We start from the raw sequence: 25,845 nt of genomic DNA, 5'->3' as shown, positions 1-25,845 counted from the left end.
CTAGCAAGTGTTTGACTTCATCTCACTGAGGGTTTGGTGATGTCCTTCAGTGAAACTTGGGTCTCTTCCCAGTAATGACAACTGGCTTCTTTACCCAGCCTTTTTGTGGAAGCCTCTTTATTTGCTCCTCCTTTCCAACAGCTAGTACAGGTCAATCCTGGGGATATGTCTACCTAGCAAAAGGAAGGCCTGGATGTAGCATGTACTAGCTGGCACAAGTAACAGCAGGGCAAATGCCATGGCATTGGCACAGTAGCAACCACAGCACAAGCCTTCCAGTGATTCTGGCTGTAGCAGGTATTAAAGTCTGTGTTGCTGTGTTACTGCTGTTGTTCTTACTCCTAGTGACCAGATTAAGATAGTACATGTACAGTCAGATCTTTGTTTTACAGTGTAGACACACCCTGCAGTAACGACTGTAAAGAAGGACTGAGTGGGTGATTAGCAGAATAAACAATAGGGGTGAGGAGGTCAGCCACATGTGCCCCAGTGATGGCTACTTCATCACTAGGGAACCTGGTTTTCTCTGATTTAAGAAACAATCCCCAGTTTTCCGTTAAAAAATATAACCCCAAATCCATATTTTTCTGTGATTTAAATGAACCCCCTACACACAAACTATATACCCCCCCACACACAGATAGATAGATAGATAGAGTGATGGTTCATTTTAATCATGGAAAAATGTGGATTTGGGGTTACTTTTTTAACCAAAAATTGGGGATTTTTTTTAAAACACAGAAAACCAGGATCTCCATTTATCACCATACCCAAAGCCTAGGTCCATGCCCAAAGCGAGGCTGGCCAGAATACAGTCCAGTAATCAACAAGGGGTAAGGTAATATAGGATGTATTTATATGGAAGCTAACTAGAGTATGAGCCTACTCATACTCCTACTTAGGACATTCTAAAAGAATCCCAGACTCTTCAAAGAAATTCCCATTTCCCAGAGTCACAACATATTGGTGCCTGCCACTGGGATGGAGACATTTCCTAGAGTCTGACCTTTGGTTTTTCAAGGAAGGAGGAGGAAAAAGAAAAATTGTTGTCATAGAAAGTCCCATGTAGCTCTGGTTTGGATGAACATCCTGACACAGAGAATCCAGATACATCAGACCTCTGTTTGGAACCGCAGGGTGGTCCCAGCCATCTTCCTCTCATAGTTTGCATTGAATCTCTCATTCTGGGCTACAGTAAAGTGATTCTTCCAGTCACCAGTAATCCCTAAAATGAGAAAGAGACAATAAAAGAAACATAAGGAAACACGTGAAGCAAAGAATCTTTTGGTAGAGAAAACTGTAATAAAGCACAGCCTTGCTGATTGAGGAAGCAGTTGGCTCAGCCCTCAGTGACACTCTTCCATGAAAAGCCAACAGCAGCCCCAGCAACACTGAGATAAGTATGTTCTTTAGACCTCTACCTCCACCTCAGCTCCGCTGGAATTTCACTCCATTCTTCAGCACCCAGAAAGGCCCTTAAGTCCCCAATTCCTTAGACACAGAAAAAACAGACCTAGTAACTGATAAATAACAGCTTAAGTGATCACAGCAAACAGCCTAATGGCATTAGCTCCTGTCCTTGCAATAAGAGACTAGGGTTCTAGGCTTATGTTAGCCATTGGGAGGCTGTACTCATGTCTCTCTCTTCCCAAGAAAGTGGTCTGGGCTGCTCTGTTCTTTCTAACCTATTAAAGCTAAACTATTGAGTGGAAAGGTATGTAAGAATCCTAGAACTAGAAGGAGAAAAAACAAGGTATTCTTACTTGGCAGTTGAGTGTGATGGGTACTCCTCTGGGAAGTAGGAGGCCTAGTTTCAGCTCCCTATTGTCTATGTTATTGGTACACTTTATCAAATAATTATTTAATGGTGGGGGAGAAATAAAGAGCCACCTTTCAAAGCAGTGTAGAAAAGAAAACCAGATGGGAAAACAACTTCTAATGCTAACTAAAGAGAAAATGATGTGTGCTCATGCTCTCACATATGTTCACTTTTGCGCATGAAAGGGGAATATCCTTGTTCAACCAGGAAACCAGGAGCCATCTTATAATTGGTGGCGGGATTCTCCTTCATCATATCAAATGATGTGTGATAGACAATCCTATCCAGAACCTCCTCCGTCAGGTCCTTCCCCAGGAATTGCTTCACCTTCCGAATTTCACACTTTGGGTCCTACAGGAAGACAGACAGGCAGTACTTCATACAGACAGGGTGTGGTTGGACCCAGTTGATCACCCAGTCAGGTGAACAGTGGGCACATCTACATTTACACAAGATGCTTTACCGTGCAGTTGCCTAATTGACTGTGCAGTAAAGTATCACTGTCTACATGTACCAACACTTAGTGCTCAGTCAGTTAGTCAACTGCAGAGTTAATTTGCTACCTGTAAATGCAGGTAGCAAATTAACTGCATGGTTGTGACAGCATGGAGGCAGCTGACTGGGAGCAAATTTGCTCTTGGGCAGCCCAGGCAGCAAGAAATAGGAGAACAACCCCCTCCCCTGGAAGCTGCCTGATTCCAAAGAGGTCTTTGAGCACAGATCCCAGTCTGGGACAATGCCCCCCGCCTCGGCAGCTCCTAGCCCCAGCTCTGCTATTGAAGGAGGGGCTGGGAAATTTCTCCAAGCCCCCTGAGAGTGCACGCAGTGCTGGGGAGCCAGCCTTCCACTGCGCTCACCAGATGAGCCGCCTGCAGCTCTGTCTTGCTCCACGCCTGAGCTCAGTGGCTACACATGGCCCTGGGCCGCATGCCCCTTGACTCAGCCCTGCCCAACTCCCTCCTTCACCATGGGGAACTCCCGTCTGCAAGGGGAAACCCACCTTTTCCTGCATTTTTCTCCTTTAAAGGAGAAAATCTGAGTTTTTCTCCTTAAAAAGAGAAAATACAGGTTTTTCTCCTTAAAATGGGAACATCCAGTTTTTACCGCTTTTTTCCACGGCAAACAGAAAACCCAGATCCCTGCTGAAAATGGACTTGCATATACCCACAGACAGGTTTTCCCAGGATAGTAGGCAGACTGCTCTTCAAAAGGGTCTTGTTGCCTGCTCACCTCTTTCATATCCTCATAGAACAAGTAGGGAATGGGGTGGTCCTGCTTCTTCTCCCACCAGCCTTTCACATGGTCATACCAGAACTCATAAGCAACTGCATTTGGAGAGATATGCAGATATCATCAGAGGAAGTGTATTGGATAATGAGGGACATGTTCTACACTGGTGCAAATCTGCTGAAGTTCATGGTGACCACATATATCTGAAACCAAATGGAAATCTGTACCCAAACAGCTAGTGCTGTTCATTTGTACATATTGGGCCAAGTTCTTTGTTTTGCTGGTTCCAGTGTCAGATTGAAATCTGTATGTATTCATCCATGACTGGAACAGAAACTAGATAGTAACCAAATATTGCATAGATACAATTTAGGGTCAGATTACCAACTGGTGTAAACTGGGGTAGCTGCATCGAAGTTAAGTGGCAAGTTCCACAGATGCTGTATATCAACATGACTCTTATCAAAGTCCCTGGGTTAAACACTCAGCTGATGTAAACTGGAATCCCTCCTGGTGGTCAATTGACCAGAATGCCAAGTGATATGAATCAGGAAAAATGCACTGAAATCAAATGGGCCAGATTCTGAGCTGGTATAAATCAACATAACTCCCATCATGTTACCAGATTTGCCCATCACTTTTGGGTGTGCTCATTTATTAGGGTTACATTTCTAGGGTCTTTGTAATTCTATCAATGTGCTGCTTGTGTTACTTGTGTTTCTATACGGAGCTGTATCTCTCTCTTCTGCGAGTCCTCACCCCCAATGAAGCTATCTTGCAGGACTCAATGGGTCTGGGTTCCGCCAGCCACCAAATCAGTCAAATACATAAACACATGCACAGATTAATGTGACATGCCTGACCCAGCCGGGTTGATCAGCATGTACAGGCTGACACCCTCATATGCCAGGAATCAGTTCATTAAGGTAACAATAAAATGCAGTCAGACACAAGCACACAGGTGAACAGAATACCTCTGAATCAGGCTGGATGTCCAGCTGACACCCTTGTCAGTTCATTAGGGCACGTCTGAGCCAAACTGAGTCAATCAGCCTATACAGGCTGATCCCCTTATGTGTTTTAAACTCAACACGTCCCAATCTTTTGCTCTAACTGTCTTAGCAGTGGTAGCCTCTTGATGAGTGGACCCCACAGTATTTTGGGGCTTCACAGGGATCTTTGGCTTAGGTGAAAGAAGTGTTGCTGCAGAGCAAGTAGGGAAGGGGAAGTAGAGAAGGAAAAATATCCCCTGTTATCACCAGTTTGACTATAAAAGTTATTTATTGCTAAGTATATGAAATTTATAATGGTACTAGTAATAATAGACATGCAAGAAAAAACAAACAAAAACAACTACAATATTACTCTGGTTTAATTGAGTATTTGGGGAAACGTAACTTAAGATTAACTAATAAAATTTAGGTTCAGAAAGCTATCCCTAGAGAGAAAAAGAAAAAGAGAGAACGAGGGAAAAAGACAAGGAGAGAGCGAGAGCTGGGATCTCACCATACCAAGGCACCCAGGTGATTTGTTGATAAGCAAAGTTCCTCGCACGATTGTTGAATGTTAAACAGGTAACCAAAAGAGATGATCCGTTTCTCCCAGCTTCTCAAGAACAGCAGCAGATGGTGTTAGAGAGATTTTTCTCTCTTGAAGCACACTGTTTGCTGCTTTACAGGTTTCTTATACCCTTAGGCCAGCCTCTTCAAAGCATTCTTTTAATTGTGTAAATCAAGAGGATCCCAAGCCATAATTGACAGGGAAAATTCTGTTACATAAACAGTTTCAATTTAAATGAATTTCCTTTTTCAGTGACAAGGGGTTATCTGGTTTGGAACATCTTGAGAAACTGATTAACAACCAGGAAAAACATAAAGTTTTAAGGAGTAACCAGACACCTAGGAGCCAGCTTGAAATTATTACGAATACAGAGGATATACTGGAAGGGATACCACATTGTTTCTTCTCAGATGGCCTAGCTATGCTTGTGCTATGAAGTCAGCATCAGTGTTTTGTATTTTACCTGTTGTGAATAAGCCTCAGCTTAGCATGACTTTCAGATCTTACTGTAGGCTTTTAGCATATTTAAGGGGCTTACTTGGAGAGTTCATAAACTTTGTGGAGATGACTTCCACCAGTCATCCCGGGAAAAGTATGACAGCATTTGTGGTCAGGGCTCCAAAGGGCTGGACGCTGTGATGAACATTTAACCATTGTTCAAACGTTGCCCATACCCCACCTGACTCGGTCTTTTGCCTCAGCATTCCCTAATGTGGCAACTGAGTTTTAGTCAATCAAGTTTAAATAGGCCTCCCATACTGGGACCAGGGAATGTATGTCCTGAGATGCCTTTTAAACTTTTCTTCTGCTTAGTTCTGGTTAGATAAGGTGTGTGTGGGGGTGGGGGGAAATAGAAAAAGTCCTTTGTAAATTCAGCAAGCTGGGTGCCAGGGCTCCCTCAGGAACACAAAGCTGACAGGTAACAATCAAGTCAGGCCACTAAGGGCTGAGACTTGGCCCTTAGGTTTTACTCATAGAACATCTGAGCCAGTAGATTCCCTGATGTGCAGATTCTTATGTAGGGGAATCTTATTGTGAAGAGGAGCAACAATTGGATGAAAACTACTAAAATCGCTAGTCTGAGAGGAGGCCCTGAATTTCCAAAGACATACAGAATATATTTAAAGGACCCAGCACAAATATTCCTAGCAAAAGGCAGAAGTCAGTGTGAGAAGATGCATGTGTGAATACACATACATGTGAGACTACTCCAAAGCGCTGTAATTACAGTGTGTCAGAGCAGACTCATAGATTTAATAGATTTCATAGACATTATGGCTGGAAGGGACCTCGGAAGATCACTGAGTCCAGCCCCCTGCTCAAGGGGCAGGAAGTCAGCTGGGGTCAAAGGATCCCAGCAAGATAAACATCCAAATGTCTCTTAAAGGAGTCCAGAGAAGGTGCTTGCACCACCTCTGGTGGCAGTCTGTTCCAGACCTTGGGGGCTCGGACAGTAAAGAAATTCTTTCTTATGTTCAGCCTGAAACGGTCATGGAGGAGTTTGTGACCTTTTGACCTTGTCATCCCTTGGGACACTCTGGTGAACAGGCATTCCCCCAGATCCTGAAGTATAGCCCTTATATACTTACAGACAGCCACCAGGTCCCCCCTGAGCCTGCGCTTTTCCAGGCAGAAAAGTACCATGGCTCTCAGCCTCTCATCATAAGGCCTGTTCTCCTGCCCTCTGATCATGTGCGTGGCAAATTAATTGAGCAGAATAATTGAGTCTGCTGGAGCATGGTAATGACCGCATTCCAGTAATTATAACGTACATAAAAGGCAATCAGGTTGGTCAGGCAGGAGCTGCCTTTGATGAACCCATGCTGATTGCTTCTGAGCATGATCTCCCCTGCTTGCCCCCCACAGATGTGTTCCTTGATGATTTTCTCCAAGATCTTCTGAGGACCAAGGTGAGGCTTATGGGCCTATAGTTACTTGGGTCCGTAAGACTCACCTGAGAGGAGAGAGGGCCATGTCATACAGGTGTAACCCAGGCAGTACTCCAAGAGGTACCCCCCCTCCAGTTGAAGGGATCAAAGCAGGTGCGCAAGTGCTGTGGGAGGTGTAGGGACTCTCCTCCCCCTACAGAGCAGAGCCAGACCACTAATGGGCACTTAACCATACACCTTTTCATACTGGGAACATAACAGGCATAAATCAGAGAGTATAGTGGACACTACAACACCCCAAGGGGGCAGGATTCAACAAAGGTTAGACACTTACAATCACTGACAAAACAGGGTTAACAAAATATAAAACACAAACAGCAGAACAAATAATACGGGTTGGTGAAATATACAAAGGGCACAAAATGCAAAATGTCAAATGACAAGGAAATATAAGGCCTTGGTACCTGGAGGGGAGCAAGGGGGGAAAACACAATGGCCCCTTTCCACTGCAAGAAGATTTGCTTCTTGTTAGCTTGCTTACCCCAAGTCACCTCAGCAGGAGCTTGAACCCAGATCTCCTACATGGTAGGCAGGAATGCTACCACACAGCCACCACTGGTGGCACTGCTCTATGCCTACTAGGGGTCTTGACCTTCCCGGAGCCCGGCCTCACATCAAGATGCCTGGCCTCTGATTGGAGGAGCTGGAAGCAGAGCTGGGAACCCCTCAGGTCACTGCTCAGATCCTTCCGAGACCGGGGGGAGCCTCTCCTGCTGGCTGCAGCCTCTCCCAGGGGATCCTGGAGCCCAGTGGGGAGCCTCTCCTGCCGGCCGCATGCCACACTGCTGAGGGTCCCACTGCTGCCTGCAGGTCCTGCTCTTTCAGGCTTTTCCAGGGCACTGCTCCTGCCCCACTGGCTCAGCTCTTACCAGCTCTGTAAAGCTCCTTCCTTGTTGTCCCTCACTGGTCTCTCCCAGTCAGCCCACACTGTCCCTTTTATCCCTCTCCAGGTGACCCAAGGGGCCAACTGGGACACGGGGGAGTGAGTGTCTGGGGCCTGATTGCTGCAGAAAGGGAACCCCAAGTCCTCCAATTGTCTTTTACCCCTTCAAAATCCCTGGGCCAAATCATTACCAGATTGGTGTGGAAAGGGAATCCCAAGTCCTCCAATCATCTTTTGCCCTTTCAAAACCCCTGGGCCAGGTCACTGCCAGCCAGCCTGTCACACAGGCATAAGACTGGGATCCAAGAGACATGGATTCTGTTTTCTATGGTACCTCAGACTCATTGTTTGACCTTGGACAAGTCACTATGGGTAGTAAACCAGTTTCACTTGATGAATTGCCCAACCAGATAAGTATCATTTTTTACATTTGTGCACAGCTTAAACACTGTGCATAGTGGGCCCTCATGCACTTGAGCCTGATAACCCAGGAAGCAGGGGGCAAGGTTCTAGGTCCCTCTGACCCAAAGGCTTTGAACTTCCATGACTCTGACCTTCTAACATAAAGCTGTAACCAGCAGGCCACAGATTCAACATAACTCAGTACCTGCTTCAGCCCTCCCTTAGAAACTGAGTACTGAACTTTGCATATAGTAGTTATAGCAGGGCACTAAGATGTGCTTGCTCCTTTAAGGGCAGAAGCAGCCTAGCCAGGGAGCCCTGCAGGCTGGGCAGGACACCGCAGCTGCAGGTTGCAGGAGCAACACCCTAATGGGGTAATTAGGCAGCATCTGCAGGCAGCCAGATGACCGGAAGGAGGCAGGGCCCTGGGAACATATAAGCTCAGGGCTGGGGGTTAGCAGGGCTCACACTGTTTAGGAGACTGCCAGGGGAAGACACCCCTGCTTTAGATTGCTACCCAGAGATGTTTGGTCACCTGCACTGTGGCCTACAAGGACAGTAAAGGCTCCAGGACCCTAGAAGGTATCCAGAGCTAGGGGATGCATTGTTCTAGGGTGAAAGCTTGCCTTCTTAAAGAGTCAGAGTATGGTCTCCATTGTTATTGTTGTGTTATAGCCCCAGGGCTTATATGCCTGTTATTGTTTGTACCAGTAGTTTGGGATGAGGCAATAAGGGGAGGTAGAGACACATTAGTGCCCAGTGGGAGGGCCTGGTGCCAGAGGGGTGCAGACTGGGGTCAGAGAGCCTGGAGTCAGAAGGGCATAGCAGATATAGGGGCTGGAAGGCCCAGCTTCAGAGAAGCATGACAGACTGGGGCCAAAGAGCCCAGCACCAGAAAAGTGCAGGAGACAGGAACATGAGAGGCCAATTGTAGAGGCAGAGTTTGGCTTGGGAAAGGGCTAAGTGAGTCAACTGTTTGTATAGCATCCAAGAGGCCTGGGGTGTGGTATAGGGGAGGTTTAGAGCCACACAATTAGCCCATAAGGCTAAAGATGTCCAATGGGCACCATCTTGGAGAGGGGCCCAGTGAAGGGTCTGAAGGCCAGTGCAGTTGAGGGTTTAGTGTGGCTGGGGGCTGTGTAAAGACTCATAGTCATCCTCCCTATGTATTATTTTACCAACAAGGTGTGGCAGGAGAGATAAGAAGGTGTCCTTGGGACAAAGCTGACGTGGTCATGGGGCACCAGGGAACATCAAGGCCATCCCTGGGACCCCCGCCTGCTACAGTAGTCACTGGATTAAATGGCGCAAGAGGTGGTGGGAAGGGGTCTGCACCACTGGGAGCAAGGGTCCAGGGCAGAGCCCAGGATGTCCATTTTTTTTCTTAGAGCATCTGCCATCACACTAAGCCAGGCAATTTAAAGCTTATTTGTGTCTTCCTAGCTACACATAGGAAGCTTTCTCTCCTAGCTGCCCAAGTAGGTGTTTTCAAAAGGAGCACCAGATAATGCCTACCCTGCAGCCAGGTGGTTGGAGCAGTGTCCCGGGTTGTCAGAGAAATGTAGGTTCAAACCCCCTTTCAGGCGGGCTGCAGGGCCTGTATCTCCTGATTGTGGGCCCTAGTGGCTCAGCTATTGGGGCTAGACTATGGGATACCTCACTTATCTTGGGCTTTTGCCAGGTACAGTTCATGACTTACACTTGCCCAAGACATGTGCATATACCTGCCGTGCTAGAGCACAGCCTTATCTGCACACTCAGATACCCTATGGAAGCTTATTCATCCACATGGCATATATACAGACTGTGCATAAGCACCAAACAGTCATTATGTGGCTGGGCTACTATCATTTAAGTACTTAAAATGAAGTATTTTGCCCTAAAGCTCTGTCTCAGTTCAATTCTCAGTAAAATGAGAATAATCACACTCCTGATTTGCCTGTTGACACTCATAATCTCGTAGGGCTCTATGTAACTGCAGATTGCAGTTTCTTTGTATAGGACTCAGCTCACCAATCTGGGGCCTTGAATTTGGTTAAGGTCTTGAGAGTCTACCAGAGGGAAAAATAACACTAAGTTACTATAAGCATCCTCCTTAACGGACCCCTCTGCTTTGCACGGGCTGCTTCTTGGCATTTTAATCAGGTGAAAATGAATAATAATATCTTTTTCTAGGCTCATTACTTCCATACAACTGGGCGTACTATAGCTTCAACCCAAGAGCAGGATCACTTCAGTTAGTGGGGTGAATTCTTTCACCCTAGACATGCAAGGCTTGGAGTATAAGACAGCACTTTGTGTTTCTGAATGTTAGAAATATTATTAGGAATGCATAATGAATAGAGTGTTGTTAGAACTGCACAGTTTGCATCTTGTACCTGATAAGTAGAAACACTACCAAGGACCCTTTGTGCTAAAGAATTACTCCCTTTCTTTCTTGGCCAATCTGTCAGCCTTTTCTTATACTAAATCACACACTCCCCCTGACAAATTCACATGCAGATTACAGAAGCTGTAATTCAACTGACTGTGTCCTTGAAAGCAGGGGGATTTCAACTCTTGGTGACCTAGAGAGCTTTCTGAGCGTGCGTAATTAGCTGATGCATATATGCCTATCCGCCCCACATACTTAAGTAGTTAATTATAATGCACATGCGTCGGATGACGTGACGTAATCACATATATGTTTGTATGAACCGGAAATAAGTTGTAAGAGTTCCTGTTTCTGCACACGTGCCCAGGAGGGAGAGTATATAGAGCCGGCTGCGGGTTTCCTCGGGGGTGGAGTGATCCTTTGTCTCCACTCCGACCCTATTTGCAAATACACCTTTTCTGCTGCTAATAGTGTGTGCCTGAGAAATTATTATTCGCAAGCCTCCAAAAGAAATGAACCGTAATTTTCTCATCAATTTGGCGAGCCAGCCAGGAGACTTTTGGACGACCCCGAAATCCAGCGACAAATCGCCTCCGGCACGCTGGGGAGTGCGCACCGAGCCGACTTTTTGGGCTCGCCCTGAAGTCTGAGACGTGAGTCGGGATATTCAGGAAGTTAAAGGCTCCTGTGGAAATTTTTAGTTTCAGGAGTCGCCAGGCACACACTCCGGTATTCTGATCGAGATCTCTGGAGTATCTGAGTGAGTATACGAATTCCCTTGCCCAATTTGGTGTCTGGATCCAAAACAAAGGATGTGAATGATTGCTGAGAGATTTTTGGCTTGGCTCTTATTGTAAATCATCTGTTGTTAAGCATCTTTTGGTATTTGGTGTGCCTTGGGTGCACATTTGTGGGCAATGGGTACGGGTCGCTCCCGGGTAGAAAACTCAAATACGCCCTTTAGAATTTGTATTACGAAACTTTAATAAATTTGCAAAGCCGGCAGATTATGGAGTGAAGATGAAAAAGGGTGATTTAATTAAGTTTTGTCAACTCGAGTGGCCAACATTTGGGGTCCACTGGACCCCGAAAGGATCCTTTGTAGTAAAAGAAGTGATAGCTATCCATGAAATAGTTATGCAGAACGGGTATTGGAATCAGTTTCCTTATATTGATTGTTGGTTGTGGGTGGTTCAAAATCAACCACCTTAGATTAAAAAATGCTTAATAAAGTCTCATGTGATGGTTGTAAAAGGAAAGACTCGAGGAGGACCGCCTGTACTCCCTGAGTCTAATGAGGGGAGGAATTCTGAATTGGCTGAGTATCGGACCCGCTCTCCGGTTGCCCTGTCAGGTAGTGAGGATGAATCAGACAACTCCTCGGGATCCAGTCCCTCTGCACCACCGCTCCCTCCCTCAGGGAGACTACCACCAGCGTATCAAAACATACCTAATGATTTAGAGCGTGAGCCTCAGCCAAGTGCCCTATCTGAATCAGGGAATAAGGGCTATTATTTGTGCAAGCCTGTAGAGTCAGAGCCAGTGCTGAACTGCCCGATGCGAGAGGTTATCGGAGAGGGGGGCAATGCAACTTTTGTCTACACCCCATTTAGTACTTCAGATTTATTTAACTGGAAGAATCAGAGCCCCTCTTTTCGTGAAGACCCTGAAAAGATGAGGGACTTGTTTCGATCTATTGGGCAGACCCATCGACCCACTTGGGCTGATGTCCAGATGATGCTCCAGACCCTCCTGACCCCGGAGGAAAGGAGATTAGTGTTGGGAACAGCAGAGCGTATTGCAGCAGCCAGAGTAGAGGCAGAGGGGGCTGCTGGTCGTACCCTGCGTGATACCTGCCCTGTTGAGGAACCGAGATGGAATAATCATACTGCAGAAGGAAGAGAGCTGAGTGCACGGTATCTGAGGATTATAGTGGAAGCAATGGGGAAGGCAGTGCCTCGAGTTACTAATCTGTCTAAGTTGTATGAAGTGAGACAGGGAAGAGAGGAGGATCCCTCAGCTTTCCTCGGGAGGCTGTATGAGGCGTTTCACAGGTTTTTGGACCTAGATCCAGAAGCCCCAGATAATCAACGCATGGTAAATCTTATGTTTCTTGGTCAATCTGCTGCTGATAAGAAGTTACAGAAAACTAAGGGAGGTGCTGGGAAACCGATTTCAGAGCTGGTGGAAATTGCATATAAGGTATATGGGAATTGTGAGCAAGTGCAGGAGCGCAAGAAGGATAAAAAGGCTCAGCGACAGATGGCAGCGCTGGCAGCTGCTATAACTAGAGGTAACCCTGGAAAGGCTGGGATACAGAAGGGGAAAGGAGAAAGAGTGGGAGCAGACGTTTGTGCTTATTGCAAAAAGAAAGGACACTGGAAGAGGGAATGCCCAAAGTTAAAGTAGAAGAGAGAGGGGGAACCAAGAGGTCACCTCATGCGGGCAGAAGAAAAGGGTGAGGACACAGAATGAAGGGGACGGGGATCTAAGACCACTACCCTTCGGGTTGGAGCCCGAGAAGATCCCATGGTAACCATTAGGGTTGGTGGCAAAAACTTTGAAGCCTTGGTGGATACTGGGGCTACATTTTCAATGATTCCAGAAAAAACCCCCTGTGCAGGAACTAGTGAACAGCATGTACTTGTGGAAGGGATTGAGGGAACGCAATCCCGACTCCCTGTTTGTAAACCACTCCTTACCAAAGTGGGGGACCATTTGCTCGAGCATTCCTTTGTATATTCTCCAAGTTGCCCAGTTGCACTCCTTGGGCGGGACTTACTCACAAAATTGCAAGCTGAGATCTTTTTCAGAGACGATCAGATGGTGGTCCAGCTACCTGTCAAGCAGAGCTTGAATTATCAGATGGCTCTCCTGGAGGACCGACGCCCTGCAGTAAGTTCGGAAGATCACATGACTGGAGTAGACCCTTCGGTATGGGCTGATGGAACCCCTGCACGAGCTAAGTCGGTCTCCCCGGTAAGGATCATACTCAAGGATGGGGAGGGGCCCATTCGGGTAAAACAGTACCCACTCAGCCGAGCGGCCAGAGCTGGACTCAAGCCGTTAATAGAGAAATACAAGAGGTGCGGATGGCTAGTGGAAGGGTCCTCACCATATAATACCCCCATTCTTGGAGTGCCGAAGGCAGATGGGGTCTCATACAGACTGGTCCAAGACCTACAAGCAGTAAATAAGAAGGTCCTTTCAGACCATCCTGTAGTCCCGAACCCTCACACGATTTTGACACAAGTACCGGGGGAAGCTGAAATATTTTCAGTGCTAGATTTGAAAGATGCTTTCTTCTCCATTCCCCTTCACCGAGAGAGTAAAAAATTGTTTGCTTTTGAATGGGAGGATCCAGATACTTTCCATAAAGCCCAACTCACGTGGACAGTTCTTCCACAAGGATTCATAGCAGCCCCCCATATTTTCAGACTTGCCCTTCAGAAGGACTTGGGGGAGTGGAAGGGATCACACCCCGCAGTGACTCTCCTCCAGTATGTGGATGACCTGCTAGTTGCAAGCCCAAACTTGCAGCTCTGCGAGGAAGCCACCAGGTCACTGCTAAACACTCTGGGGGAAAAAGGATATAAAGTCTCTAGAGAGAAAGCCCAAATATGTCAGCCTCAAGTTACATTTTTGGGATATAAGCTCTCAAAAGGAGTCAGAGCGCTGAGTGCAGATCGCATACAAGCAATCCAAGGTCTAACCTCACCTAAGTCACCCAAGGAGTTACGGGCATTCCTAGGGCTAACTGGGTTCTGTCGACTATGGATACCAGATTATGGTGGGAAGGCTAGACCACTGTATGACTCACTGACTAAGGAGAGTCTCACTAAATGGAAATGGAATAAAGAAATGCAGCATGCCTTTGATCTGCTGAAGGCAGCATTAATCCAGCCCCCTGCCCTGGCCATCCCAAATAGTAAAAAGCCATATCGACTGTATGTTCATGAGAATCGAGGGGTTGCATCAGGGGTGCTAACACAGCCATCAGGCCCGACCTGGAGACCCGTGGGATATTACTCAAAGGTTCTAGATCCAGTTGCACTCGGGTGGCCAGCCTGTCTTCGGGCTGTGGCAGCCACAGCAGTGGTTGTTGAAGAAGCCCAAAAGATAGTCATGGGTGCGGATATGGAAATACACACCCCTCATGGAGTTCCCCAGATTCTAGGGACTGAGGGAGGAAAGTTTCTTAACCCCTCCAAACAATCACGGTATGAGATATTTTTGCTCTCTAATCCAGGACTTACTTTCAAACATACTACAGCCTTAAACCCTGCAACCTTGCTGCCGGAGCCAGGGAAACCGACGCATGACTGCCTTGAGGTCCTGAATCAAACCACACAGGTGCGGCCTGATCTTGCTGAGGACCCAATTGAAGACCCAGATGCTGAATACTTCGTAGACAGCTCCAGCTCTGTCATCAATGGAAAAAGACGAACAGGATGTGCAGTGGTAACCTTGAATAAGGTAGTTTGGAGGGAAGGTCATGATACCCAGGCCATTGCTTCGGGAGGTGCTGCAACAGCTCCATGCAAGAACCCATATGGGAGGCTTGGCTATGGGTGATCTAGTGATTCACCAAGCAGTAGCCCCAGGGCTATATGTAAAAGCTCAGCGCATTGCTACCAAATGCATCACATGCCAGAAAGTAAACCCTTGAAGGAAACCCCTGTGCCAATGGGAGGTAGACCCTGGGCAGCGTACCCTGGATAGGCATGGCAGATTGATTTTGCCGAGCTCCCACGGTCCGGACATCACGGGTTTTTACTTGTCATAGTAGACCAGCTCTCTGGTTGGGCCAAGGCCTGGCCCGCCAGGACTGCCACTGCGGCTACAGTAGTAAAGTATTTGTTGCAGGAGATCATTCCCCGGTATTCCCTGCCTGAGTCCATCGAGTCGGATCAAGAACAACACTTTGTGGGAAAAGTGGTTCGAGAAATCGCGCAAACTCTCAAGATCACTTGGAAACTACACACACCATGGAGACCACAGAGTTCAGGACAAGTGAAACGCATGAATAGGACTTTAAAGACTCTGCTCACCAAGATCTGTATTGAAACACGCCTTAAGTGGCCTCAAGCATTGCCGCTAGCTCTTACTTGCATTCAAAACACTCCCCGACGGGGCCTTAAATTGACCCCATATGAAATTATGTTTGGCAAACCGCCTCGAGTCTTACCCCCTGGGATGCGAGAAAATGCAACTTTTGAATTAGGTAATAGTGAGCTTCATATGTATGTTATTGCTTTGCAGTCTGTCTTGTCTTCTCTTCACAGGTATGCAGCCTCCTTTCAGCGTCTGCCTTTAGACGTACAGGTACATGACTTCTCCCCGGGAGACTGGGTCTTGGTGCAGCGGTGGAAAAAGGAACCTTTGACTAAGAGGTGGAGTGGCCCTTTTCAGGTACTTCTAACAACCCACACCGCTGTAAAGATTGCTGGCCAGGACCATTGGATACACCATACCTGTGTGAAACGACATCCACGAGCGTCGGAGGACATCAACTCCCAAGACGAGCTCACTCCGGAAGCTGAGTCGTCTTCGGAACAAGAAGCCAGCAAGTGGAGCTGTGAACCTACTGGTGATCTCCAAGTGCGCCTGAGACGGCTTAATCAAAGTTCAAAAAAATTAGACAAGAAAGTAAAAAGGGAAAAATTTAGGCTGTATTTGATCTCATGAAAGGGAAAATATGGTGGAAATCTTAATATGCCTTGTTGTTATCTGTATAGTGAAAGAAGCAGAATTGAGCAGCCTTAGCCGCTGGCCTATACCCTCGCTTTCCCCAATTGCTCCCCCAGGGACAAATTTGTATGTTAACATGATGGAAAGAATTGCAGGTACTTTTAATCTTACCAACTGCTGGGCCTGTGGGGGGCTCCGAGAGGCCGGAGGCCGGTGGCCTTGGAGGGCTTTTCCTTTGGCTCCAAAGTGGCTAGTGAGTAGTAAGGCAGATGTTAAGAGTACTAGTAAAGAATGGGATGAGAACCGCAGCTGGGAGCTTTCCCAAGTGGCATTGGGAGAGTATTGCATCAGTAATAACAGTACAGGAAAAAGTTTGGGACATAGCCGTTGCATATGGACTTTAAAAGTAAGATGGATGAACCTTACAAAATTAGAACAGCTTTATTATCCTCACAGCCCAGGGTATAATCAGCTAGTGTGGCAGCATCCTAATGGAACAATTGTGTGGTTTAATAAGTATTGGAGTGCCACAAATCGAAGTGATGATCGGACAGATTGTACAGACAAGAACCAGGATGGGCTATGGGAATGTTCCATGAAAGGAGGCCACGCAGCCGCTGGTCCTTTGGGTCCAGAAGGAGGCTTGGGGTTTCCCGAGATGCCCTATGGTTGGGCCCCTCCAAATGCCACTAATAGAGAAAACAGGGCCTTAAGAGGATACTATTGGATTTGTGGACGACGGGCCTATACAATACTACCACAAGGGTGGACAGGAACTTGCTATATTGGAGTAATTGTACCATCTTTCTTTTTGCTACCATCTGAGGTTGGAAATGAGTTGGGAGTCTCTTTGTATGATGATTGGAAAAGGGCCAAGAGAGGTATTGATGTAAGTTTGACACAGGGTGGCTCCCAAAAGTGGAAGGAGACCTCGGCTTGGAGTCCTCACCCCTGACACTTCTATACACTCAGAATAAATCAAGATTTGAGGCAAAATCCCTGTGTCATCACAAGCCCATCTTACGACACATGGTATGTCCTTCCCCTGTACATCCATCTCCCCTTCCCCACTCTTAAGAGAGGGAAACCCTGCAGCCTGTAATTTGCAAACTTTCTACAACAAAATATTCAATATAAAAAATGCCTGGTGACAACAGACAGCTAACTTATAACAGAAATAATGCAAAAAGTCAAAGCCTCCCCTTTACTTTTCTCCCATGGCATTGCTCTCTTGCTCTGTGTGCAAATTAGCATGATTTCCACAGGACACACAGGGAGGGATTGGGGCGGGTGCCTCCAGACAGCAAGTTCATTAACAACCCTCTGAAGCTGAGCCAAGGAAACTGAAGTCCCCCTGTCACCTGTGTCCCCATTCCCCCCCCCCAACTTATGGAAGCTGTGTGGTCAAGAGGGAGGAGTTTGGGATGCAGCAATGCTAGGCTGAGGGCTGGCAGGGGACAAATTCAGCTTCCTGAGATACTCTACAGTGAGGCTAGATGTGAAAAAATATGAGGCAGATTCACTTGTGTTTCCAGGGCTGTTCCAAGTCATGGGCTGAGGACTTTATATGTTCTCTCCAGGAATTTAGTGGTGCTACTGCAGGTCAAGATCAAAAAGAGTTGGGATGTCACCTGTCTAGTTCTTCTGGTTCTTGTGAAATGCATTAATGGGAAACCATATGAGACATCTCCTGTTGCCTATCACCCTACAAAAAGGTTTCAAAAGATTTACAAAAAGTTGTGAAATCCTGGAAGCAGACTTTCAGAATGTCAGCGTGTGGATGTGCACCCTCCTTTCCCCCTTTTTGGCCAAGATTTTCAAATGTTTTCAGCAGCCAGCAGGTCCCATTGAGAATGATGTATATCTGGCCTTCAGGATCCTAGGCTGGGGGTTTCAAAATGACCTATGGATTGGGAGCCAATGCTTGACCCTCCACTGACTGCTTGAAAGAGTTGAACCCCTGACTCCATTCGTTAACCACCAGTAAGCAATTTTGTTCCATTTGCTTCTAATCTCTTCAGTTACTGTTCTTGTCCACAAATTCCTAATATGCTCAGGCCCTGATCCATTCCAACTCCCTCATGCATCTGGGAGTGAAAAAAGCCTGTGATATTAAGCTAAGTCAACAGTAACAGGACTTGCACACCAAGGGATATTACCTTGTGTTGTGAGTGCTTCATCGTGGGCCATGCCAGCTTTCTAAATTTGGAAAGGCTAGAATTTATCCCCTACACCTTTTTTTATGTCTTTGTGGGCTTGTGAAATATCCAGCCATAACATTTATTTAATATCTGACATGAGAAAGGAAGTAAAAACCATAGCAATTATCCTTTATTTAAATGATACATTAATTAAACTGAAGGGAGAGGCTATATCACTGCAGAGCAACGATAGAACTACTCCCCTTTTCCCTTCTGTGCACTTCACCTATCCTTTGACCTTTTTAGTCCTTTTCTGTCTTCTTTTTCAAGAGTTTCACAAGCACACCCTAGAACTTATTCTACACAATAAGAACTATGCACCCTATACAATTTAGCTGCGAGATAAAGCCGTTTCAGTGCTTTACTACGCTTAGTTAGAAAGCTTGTCCTAGTATCTAACCTAAACTTCCCTTTCTGGAACTAGAGACCATTGCTCCTTGTTCTGTTATCTCCCACCACTCAAGTTCCATCTTCTTTGTAACCACTCTTCAGGTAGTTGAAGGCTGTTATTAAATCCCCCAAAACATGTTACATTTACCTCCTAAAAGTGAAATGGGCTTCATAATTTAAAGAAAAAAAAGCCATATGTAATCCGTTGCTAAGTTGCAAAAAATGTTTAATAATTTGATCAACATTAAGATAAATCTCTTTTTGCAGACAGGTCAGTCTTTGACTTACTCAATTAACCATCCTTGGCCTTCTTTTTCTAAGTTCAGTTTATGCAATAAACCAAAATATGCTTAAAGTCAAAGGCATTTAACTAGGTAGAATTGAATAGCTTCAATTGAATAGCTAGCAGATGTATTTGTTCCATAGAAAATATGAAAATAACTGGAATATGGGAATAATCAATGTATAATAAAGTAGAATCTACTAAATTTCCTTTGGAAGTGGCACACAAGTGTGTGTATACTACTTTTGGGAATCCACAGGGGTGCTAATGCTAATGCAAATTGTCTTGCCGTCTTTTTGAATGCAATGAAGGCAGATCTTCAAGATCTTGTCCTTCACTGTGATATAGTTCTTCTTAGGAGCTGAGCATGTTACCTGTGAAACCAACCCCCTTCCTACATGCATCAGCTCATAATGTTTACACTTCCACAAGCAAACAACCATTACTTGGGGCCAAAAACATTACATGAGATTATATTCCCTCTCTCTTCCTCCCCCTGCCATACTTCCTTTCTCTCCTCCCCCATCATTTCACATGATCATACTAGGATCCAGCTGAATCAAGAATCTTCTTCAGAGAGGCATGTAGAAAGCATGCTGTGAAGGACAAAAAGGGGAAAATCATGGGTGTACTAAAGACAATGGGATTTTTATCCCACCTCTGACTTAATTGGATTTCACCCTTTATTTTTCCTGTACTATTTTCTCTCCTTTACACTGGTCACTTTAGTGAATCTGCCAGCAAAGTGCATGGATTACTGGCTTTTAGGGATCATATTACCACACGTTGCACTGGCCTTATTTGCAAAATTTTCTGCTGGCCCATCACTATGTAAATTGCTTGTTAAGGGTAAATCTTTGGACGTCACTTAAAAAACCAAAGCAAAACAGGAGAACTAAAATCCCCTAGAAACCTCAGGTTCACCTTTGATTTTCTATATAGATAGGGTCTGTAGCAGGGCACCAGGGTGCCTGCTACTAGCAGGAGGAATAGGGCTGCTGAAGGGCCCTGGAGCAACACAGGTGGGGGTTGCTAGGGCAACCAGGCAGGTCATGTGGCCAGGAGGGGGCAGGGCCAGGCCCTTATAAACAGCTAGGCCAAAGCCTAGCTAGCAGTACCCTTCTGGCAGCCATGGGAGTAGGAGCTTTGTGGCTGAGCTGAGCGGTCAGAGTTGGTGGTCGCAGCCTTACCTTGCTGGCTGGCTGCAATGATGCTAGGGAGGAGTGAACCCTGAGGAGAGGTAGGGTTGGGAGACCTAGAGGGGGCTTGGAGTTTACATTACGAGCAGGGAGGCTCTGTGGTGTTTGTGTTATAGCCAGTTGGCTTGGGTTTCAGTTATAGTTAACCGGAGGACCAGGTGAGGCTGTAGGGGTGTGAGGAGGCCTCATGGGAGCTCCCCAATAATTTGGGGGCCCTGCATGCCCAGTAGTGGCACACTGAGCAGTGCCAGTGGGGCACTGCTGTTTGTGCCGGAGAGGCGCAGTGTTTCGCCGGAGTGGCGCGGTGTACGGGGTTTGGACCCCAGCCCATGAGGGCGACAGTTTGCCCAGTGGGGCAAATGACCCAAGAAAGGGTCAAGGGGCCAGGCACGGCTACGGCCACCTGAGCCCCAAGCGCGGGAAATGCGCGGCGCAGGAGTCGCGGCGAGCGCGGCAAAAGACCCCGAGAGGGGCGGCGAGCGTGGCAAAAGACCCCGAGAGGGGCGGCGAGCGTGGCAAAAGACCCCGAGAGGGGCGAGGCAAGCCCAGGGGTGCCAGGCTAGGGGCACTGGTGGGGAGACGGGCCCAGAGGTGCCAGACAGGGCATAGGGACACAAGGACCGGATATTGTCCACAAACAGCTGCAAGGCTTGGGGCGTGCTAAAGGGGAGGTTTGGAGGCACGCATTTGCCCATAAGGCTGGGGTGCTAGGGGCCCCCTACGTGTAACGGAGGTGATACCAATGGGCGGTTATGGTGGAAATAGGCAGCCTCCCATAACTGAACTTAAGAACAAAGACGTGGCGGGCAAGAAGAGGGTGCAGGACCACCTTAACTAGACATGGCAGGGGGCGCTAGTGGGATTACGGCTGCCCCTGTGCACCACCCTGTGACAGGGTCCTACCTAAATCATGATGAGAGAGAGGGATTTTCTAGGGCCGCTCATGTTGCACAGATACAATTACAAGATCTTTTGGCAACTCCGCACCTTGTTGCTGATTGGCCAAGGGGCCAATCACTCATCTTCAGACTGCAGGGTTGCTGCAGCATTGAATCTGACTTCTTAAAAGATGGCACTGAAACCATTCTGCTTTCCTGGCTGGCACCTTCATTGAATCTATGTCACTAGCTCAACCTCTCAGTAGCAGTCTTTCAAAACACATGCTCCATGGCTGCAGGGATTGCTCCACTTTCTTTTTATTTCAGCAAGCTTGTATTTTATTGGGGGGCGTTCCACACAAAATCACAGGAAGCACCATTTTTAGGAGTGATTGCAGAAATGGTCAGTTTTTGCGGTTTCCACGAAAATGGGGAAACTGCAATTCAAGTAGGTCTCTATCTATATAGGAACATGGAGAAAAGGCTGTTCATGAGGTTGCCTAGCTTCTAATGGTTTCCTGATCCACAATTCAATAGCTGTTTCTCAGATTCTCTATACAATGGTGGGCCAACCACATAACCTCTCCCTTCTTTCACTTCCCTTTCTTAAAACCTATTTGTGTTTACTTAAACTTCTTTTTGTGCAGCCTCAGCCAAATAGATTTTATTTCATGCTTTGTGTGATGTACAAAGCAGGGCCCAGTCAGATTACCACCTGGACTGGAACTGCCAGGTGCTTCTGTGATCCGAACAAAGGAGCAAACAGACAAAAAAAACCCTTGCAATTGTTATCCCAAAAGAACACAAGCAGTTGAACTGGGAGGTGGGTCTGTATTAACTAAGGAGATGCCATTTTAGCCTGTTGTGCTACACCTGAAAAATATAAAAGACATTAAATGGAAAAAGAAGCATTGTTCACCACGAAGTGTTGATGTTCAACAGGCTGGTGTTATGGAGTGGATACTCAAGCCTAGACCCTTCACTGACAGCAGGATGGCTTTCTGGGTCCCTTCCAGTTAAGTCCAGGATGAAATGTATGTCCCCAGCGGGGGAAATATATGTTGATTCTGAAAATGGTGCTGGTGGAATCCCTTCCCTAGGTACGTGATGTGTTCCTACTGTTGGGTAGACCTGGAGTATATATGTACCCGCCAGAGTTCCCGAAGAGGCTTGTTTTCAGGAAGTCAGACTGGATGATCCAAGCAGTCTTGCCCATCATTTCTGGTTCTTGTGTAATGCTTTAATGGGAAGCCACACGAGACCTCCTGTTTCCTCCCATGTTACAAAAGGGTTTGAACACTGTGTTGTGAAATGCTGGTAGCAGTTTTTCAGAATATCAGGGCGTACACATGCATTCTCCTTGGTCCCTTTTAGGTCAAGGTCCTATTGAGAGCAGTGTAAATCTGCCTTTTAGGATTCTAGGCCAGGAATTTCAAAAGGATGCAGGAGAGAGGGGAAGTTGATGCTTAAACCTTCACTAACCACACAAAGAAGTTGGACATCTTACTCCATTTGGCTCCTAGGAAAATCCACCAGTAAGCAATTTTGCTCCATTTGCTTATCTCTTCATTTAAGTTTTTTGTGCACAGAATCCTAATAGGTTGACAGTTTGCAAGATCCAGTAGGAGTCCATCACTAATTTTGATGGACTCATAATACCTTTCATTCCAAAGACCTCAAAGTGATTTGGAAACATTAGGGTCTGAATCCTGGCCTTTGCTACATACGCATCTCTCTCATACAAACAATTCTCATGGATTACTAGGTATCCATGAACAGACTTTGACCTTAAATAGCCAACTTATAGTTTCCATCAATACAGTTTCCACGGTAAGGATTGGCAGGGGACCTCTCAAAGTACAGATTCAGTGAAATAGTCCCAAATGGTCCTACATAAAAGACCACGATTCACCCCACAGAAGGAGACACAGGAGCCAAGGAGCCTTGTCAAGCTGACCTGAGGAAAGATTCCTTCCTAACACCAAAGCTGTGTAAGCGGTTTAGGTCATTACAGCCTTCACTCTTGCATGGAAGCTAGAAGCTTATCACTTCTGGCATCAGGTAGCAGTAATTTTCTGACCCTGTGGTGGTCCCACTGAGAGACAGGAAAGAAACCCCAGCCTCAGATAAGAAGAATTCTCCTCCAATAGCAGGAGAAGTCATGTTTTGCCATGTACCCCAAGGGGTGGAAAGATCAAATCATTGCCATGCAAAGTGACAGATGGTAATGTTTGGTGCAGGGCACAGAGGCATCCATCTGCCAGGCTGATCTGTTAACTTAGGAGGTCTGGAAGGTACCAAAAGCCTGTATCTGAGACTTCATGGAAAAAGTCATGATCCATTTGACGCTCTGACTACTATCCCACACTGCTCATCCTTGTGATATTGATACTTCCTTGAGCAGATCAAAAGAGGCAACATGGCTCCAGGTCAGGGCTGGGCAATTATTCTGGGAAGGGGGCCGCTTTACTCAGTTTAGGCAGGCTGTTGAAGGCTGCATGGGTAGCCCCGCCCCTTGACAGGTGCCCAGCCCCCTGGTCACCATCTTGGGACCAACGTCCCAATGTCTTGGGACCAATGTCCCAGGTCCAGCATGGGCGGGGCCCAGGCCAGCAGGGGTCTGTGGAGCCAGGCTGGGCCGCACCAGCAGAGAGAGGGGGGAGCTGGCCTGCCTCCATAAAGCCCCTGCCGGCCGGGACCCCGTGCTTCTGCCACCGTGCTCTGGGCCCCGCTGGCACTGGCCCCAGGACACTGGTGCAGGCCCTGTGGTACAGGCAGGGGGCAGTGCACAGTCCTGACCCCCTGCTTGCCAGCAGGGAAGAAACTGATGCTGAGCGTGGGGAAAAGCAGCCCCTCGCCTGCACTCCCTGCTGCAGGTGATTGCAGCCCAAGCGGTGCTGTCCAGAGCAGGTACAGGCAGCCTTACACAGGGGGCTGGCAATGGGGTGGGCGAGAAGCCACTTTTCCCCATGCTCAGCACCACCTTGTAACCCGCCCCACTGCCAACCTGGCAGCGGGGCCGGGTTACAAGGTGGTGCTGAACGCAGGCAGGGGAGAAAGCATCCCTTCCCCATGCCATGCCCGAGGTCCCATGCTGCAGATGCTCGCAGCCTGCCTGGGGCTGTCTGTGCCTGCTCTGGACAGCCCCGAGCGGGCTGTGAGTGCCTGTAGCACGGGGTGCTGGCCATGGGGCGAGTGTGAGGCCGCTTTTCCCCATGCAGGGAAGGAGCTAAGGGAAAAGCTGAGCGCGGGGGGGGAAGCGGCCCCAGTTCCACGCCACACTGCAGGCCGCATGGGGCTGTCCAGAGCGGACACAGGCAGCCCCAGGAGGGCTGCGAGCAGCTGCAATGCGGGGCATCGGGCGTGGGGTGGGGAGGGCCACTTTCTCTGCGCGCTCCTTCCCTGCCTGGGGTCCCCCCCTCCCCTACTTGATCTTCCCGCGCTGGACCAGCCATGTGCTCCGAGGCCAGAAGACCTGGGAGGGGCTTCCAGCTGGGGGGTGGGGCTGGGCCGCCCACTGTTGTGGGAGCCCCTTCCCCTGGGTCCTACTGCCCTTGGTTCCTGTCATTTTTTACAGGAACCAAGGGCAGAGAAATATTAATTTTCTACATTTTTAGGGGCCCCACGGGCTGGGTAGAATGGCCTCATGGGGCACATCCGGCCCATGGGCTGTATTTTGCCCACCCCTGCTCTAGGTGCAAGTATGAAGAGGACAAGGGCCCAGGAATTGTTCTCACTGATTCTCCTGGTCAGGGGTAAAGGCCTAGGTAGGAAGAGGTGTATCCTGGAAATCAGTAAGTGGCTATGTAGATGGTGTTGCCAGTAGAGCTTTGGCTTCTTGGACCGTAGCATGATGTTCCCAGAAGGGGTGCTTGGGAGACATGGAGTCCATATGACAAACAGGGGGAGAGTGTCTTTGCATACAGACTCACTAGCTTGTGAGGAAAGCTTTCAACTAAATTCACCAAGGGATGGAGACAAAAGCCCAGAAATAAGTGAAGACCCAGGGGATGTGGATAAAATCCTATTAAGGGAAGGCAATAATGGAAACCTTAGCAATGTTCTCAGGGAGAAAATAGGACAATCTGTTAGTTACCTCAAATAGTTATATACTAGTACAAGAAGCAAGGGGGATAAACAAGAAGAACAGGAGGTCTTAGTACAGTTGCAGAATTTTGATATAATGGGGAATACACAGATATGGTGGGGCCGTTTACATGATTGGAGTACTTGTGGATGGTTTCAGCTTGTTCAGGAAGGACAGACAGGGAAAAACAAGGAGACCACATTGCCTTGTATGTAAAAGAGATGACATAATTTGAAGTGCAGTACGAAGTGGGAGGCAAGACTGTTGAAAGCCTCTGGGTAAAGGTTAGAGGGGAGAGCAGTGGAGGGGGTATCATGTTGGGCATCTACGATGGGCCACCAGACAAGGAGGAAGAAAAGGATGAAGACTTATTAAAACAACTAGTGGAAGTTTCCAAATCAGAGAACATTGTTCTCATGGAGGACTTTAATTACTGTAACTTCTGCTGGGCAGAGAACACAGCAGTGCACAGGCAGTCTAGTAAATTCTTGGAGTGTGTTGGGGAAACCTTTTTGGAACGGGTGGTGAAGAAGCCAACTGAGGGGGGGAGCTCTGCTTGACTTGCTGATCACAAACAGGGAGGCCTTGGTGGAAAATGTGAAGGTGAAAAGTAACTTGGGAGCCAGTGACCATGAAATGATAGACTTTAAGATCAGGAAGGAAGGAAAGCAGCAGAATAAAGATACTAGACTTCTATAAAGCTTTTAACAAACTTGGATTTTAACAAACTCGGGGGGATGGTGGGCAAGATCCCCTGTAGTGCAATTCTAAGGGAGAATGGAGTCCAGGAGACCTGACTAGACTTTGAGTTGGCTGCATTAAGGGCACAGGAGCTAGTTATCCCAGTGGAAGAATGGGAACTGCAACAAGAGACTGATGTGTTTAGAAGCGATCAACTC

The 25,845-nt window shown here is 47.4% G+C and overlaps 1 protein-coding gene across 1 annotated transcript; it reads right to left on the bottom strand.

Moving 5' to 3' along the window:
• Window positions 1-995: 995 nt before the first annotated feature.
• On the bottom strand, window positions 996-18,098 carry LOC149870764 (sulfotransferase 1B1-like). Its single transcript, XM_090034526.1, has 5 exons — window positions 18,068-18,098; window positions 4,561-4,596; window positions 3,050-3,144; window positions 1,990-2,170; window positions 996-1,225 (listed from the first exon to the last, which is right to left on the bottom strand). The coding sequence occupies exons 1-5, from the start codon at window positions 18,096-18,098 to the stop codon at window positions 1,113-1,115; spliced, it is 456 nt and encodes a 151-aa protein (XP_089890652.1). The 3' UTR covers window positions 996-1,112.
• Between the last annotated feature and the right edge of the window lie 7,747 nt (window positions 18,099-25,845).

The sequence above is a fragment of the Crocodylus siamensis genome, chromosome 2 (genome assembly GCF_052110815.1).
Source record: "Crocodylus siamensis isolate JL-2025a chromosome 2, ASM5211081v1, whole genome shotgun sequence".
Classification (NCBI taxonomy): Eukaryota; Metazoa; Chordata; order Crocodylia; family Crocodylidae; genus Crocodylus; species Crocodylus siamensis.
This window is presented reverse-complemented; position numbering and strand designations above follow the sequence as displayed.

Coding starts and splice junctions, on each gene's coding strand:
- LOC149870764 (XM_090034526.1), bottom strand. CDS start 18,098: ATGGCCCACGATGAAGCACTCACAACACAAG. Junction 3,145..4,560: donor CAAATCACCTGGGTGCCTTG/GTATGGTGAGAT, acceptor CTCCAAATGCAG/TTGCTTATGAGTTCTGGTAT. Junction 2,171..3,049: donor TCTATGAGGATATGAAAGAG/GTGAGCAGGCAA, acceptor GTCTTCCTGTAG/GACCCAAAGTGTGAAATTCG.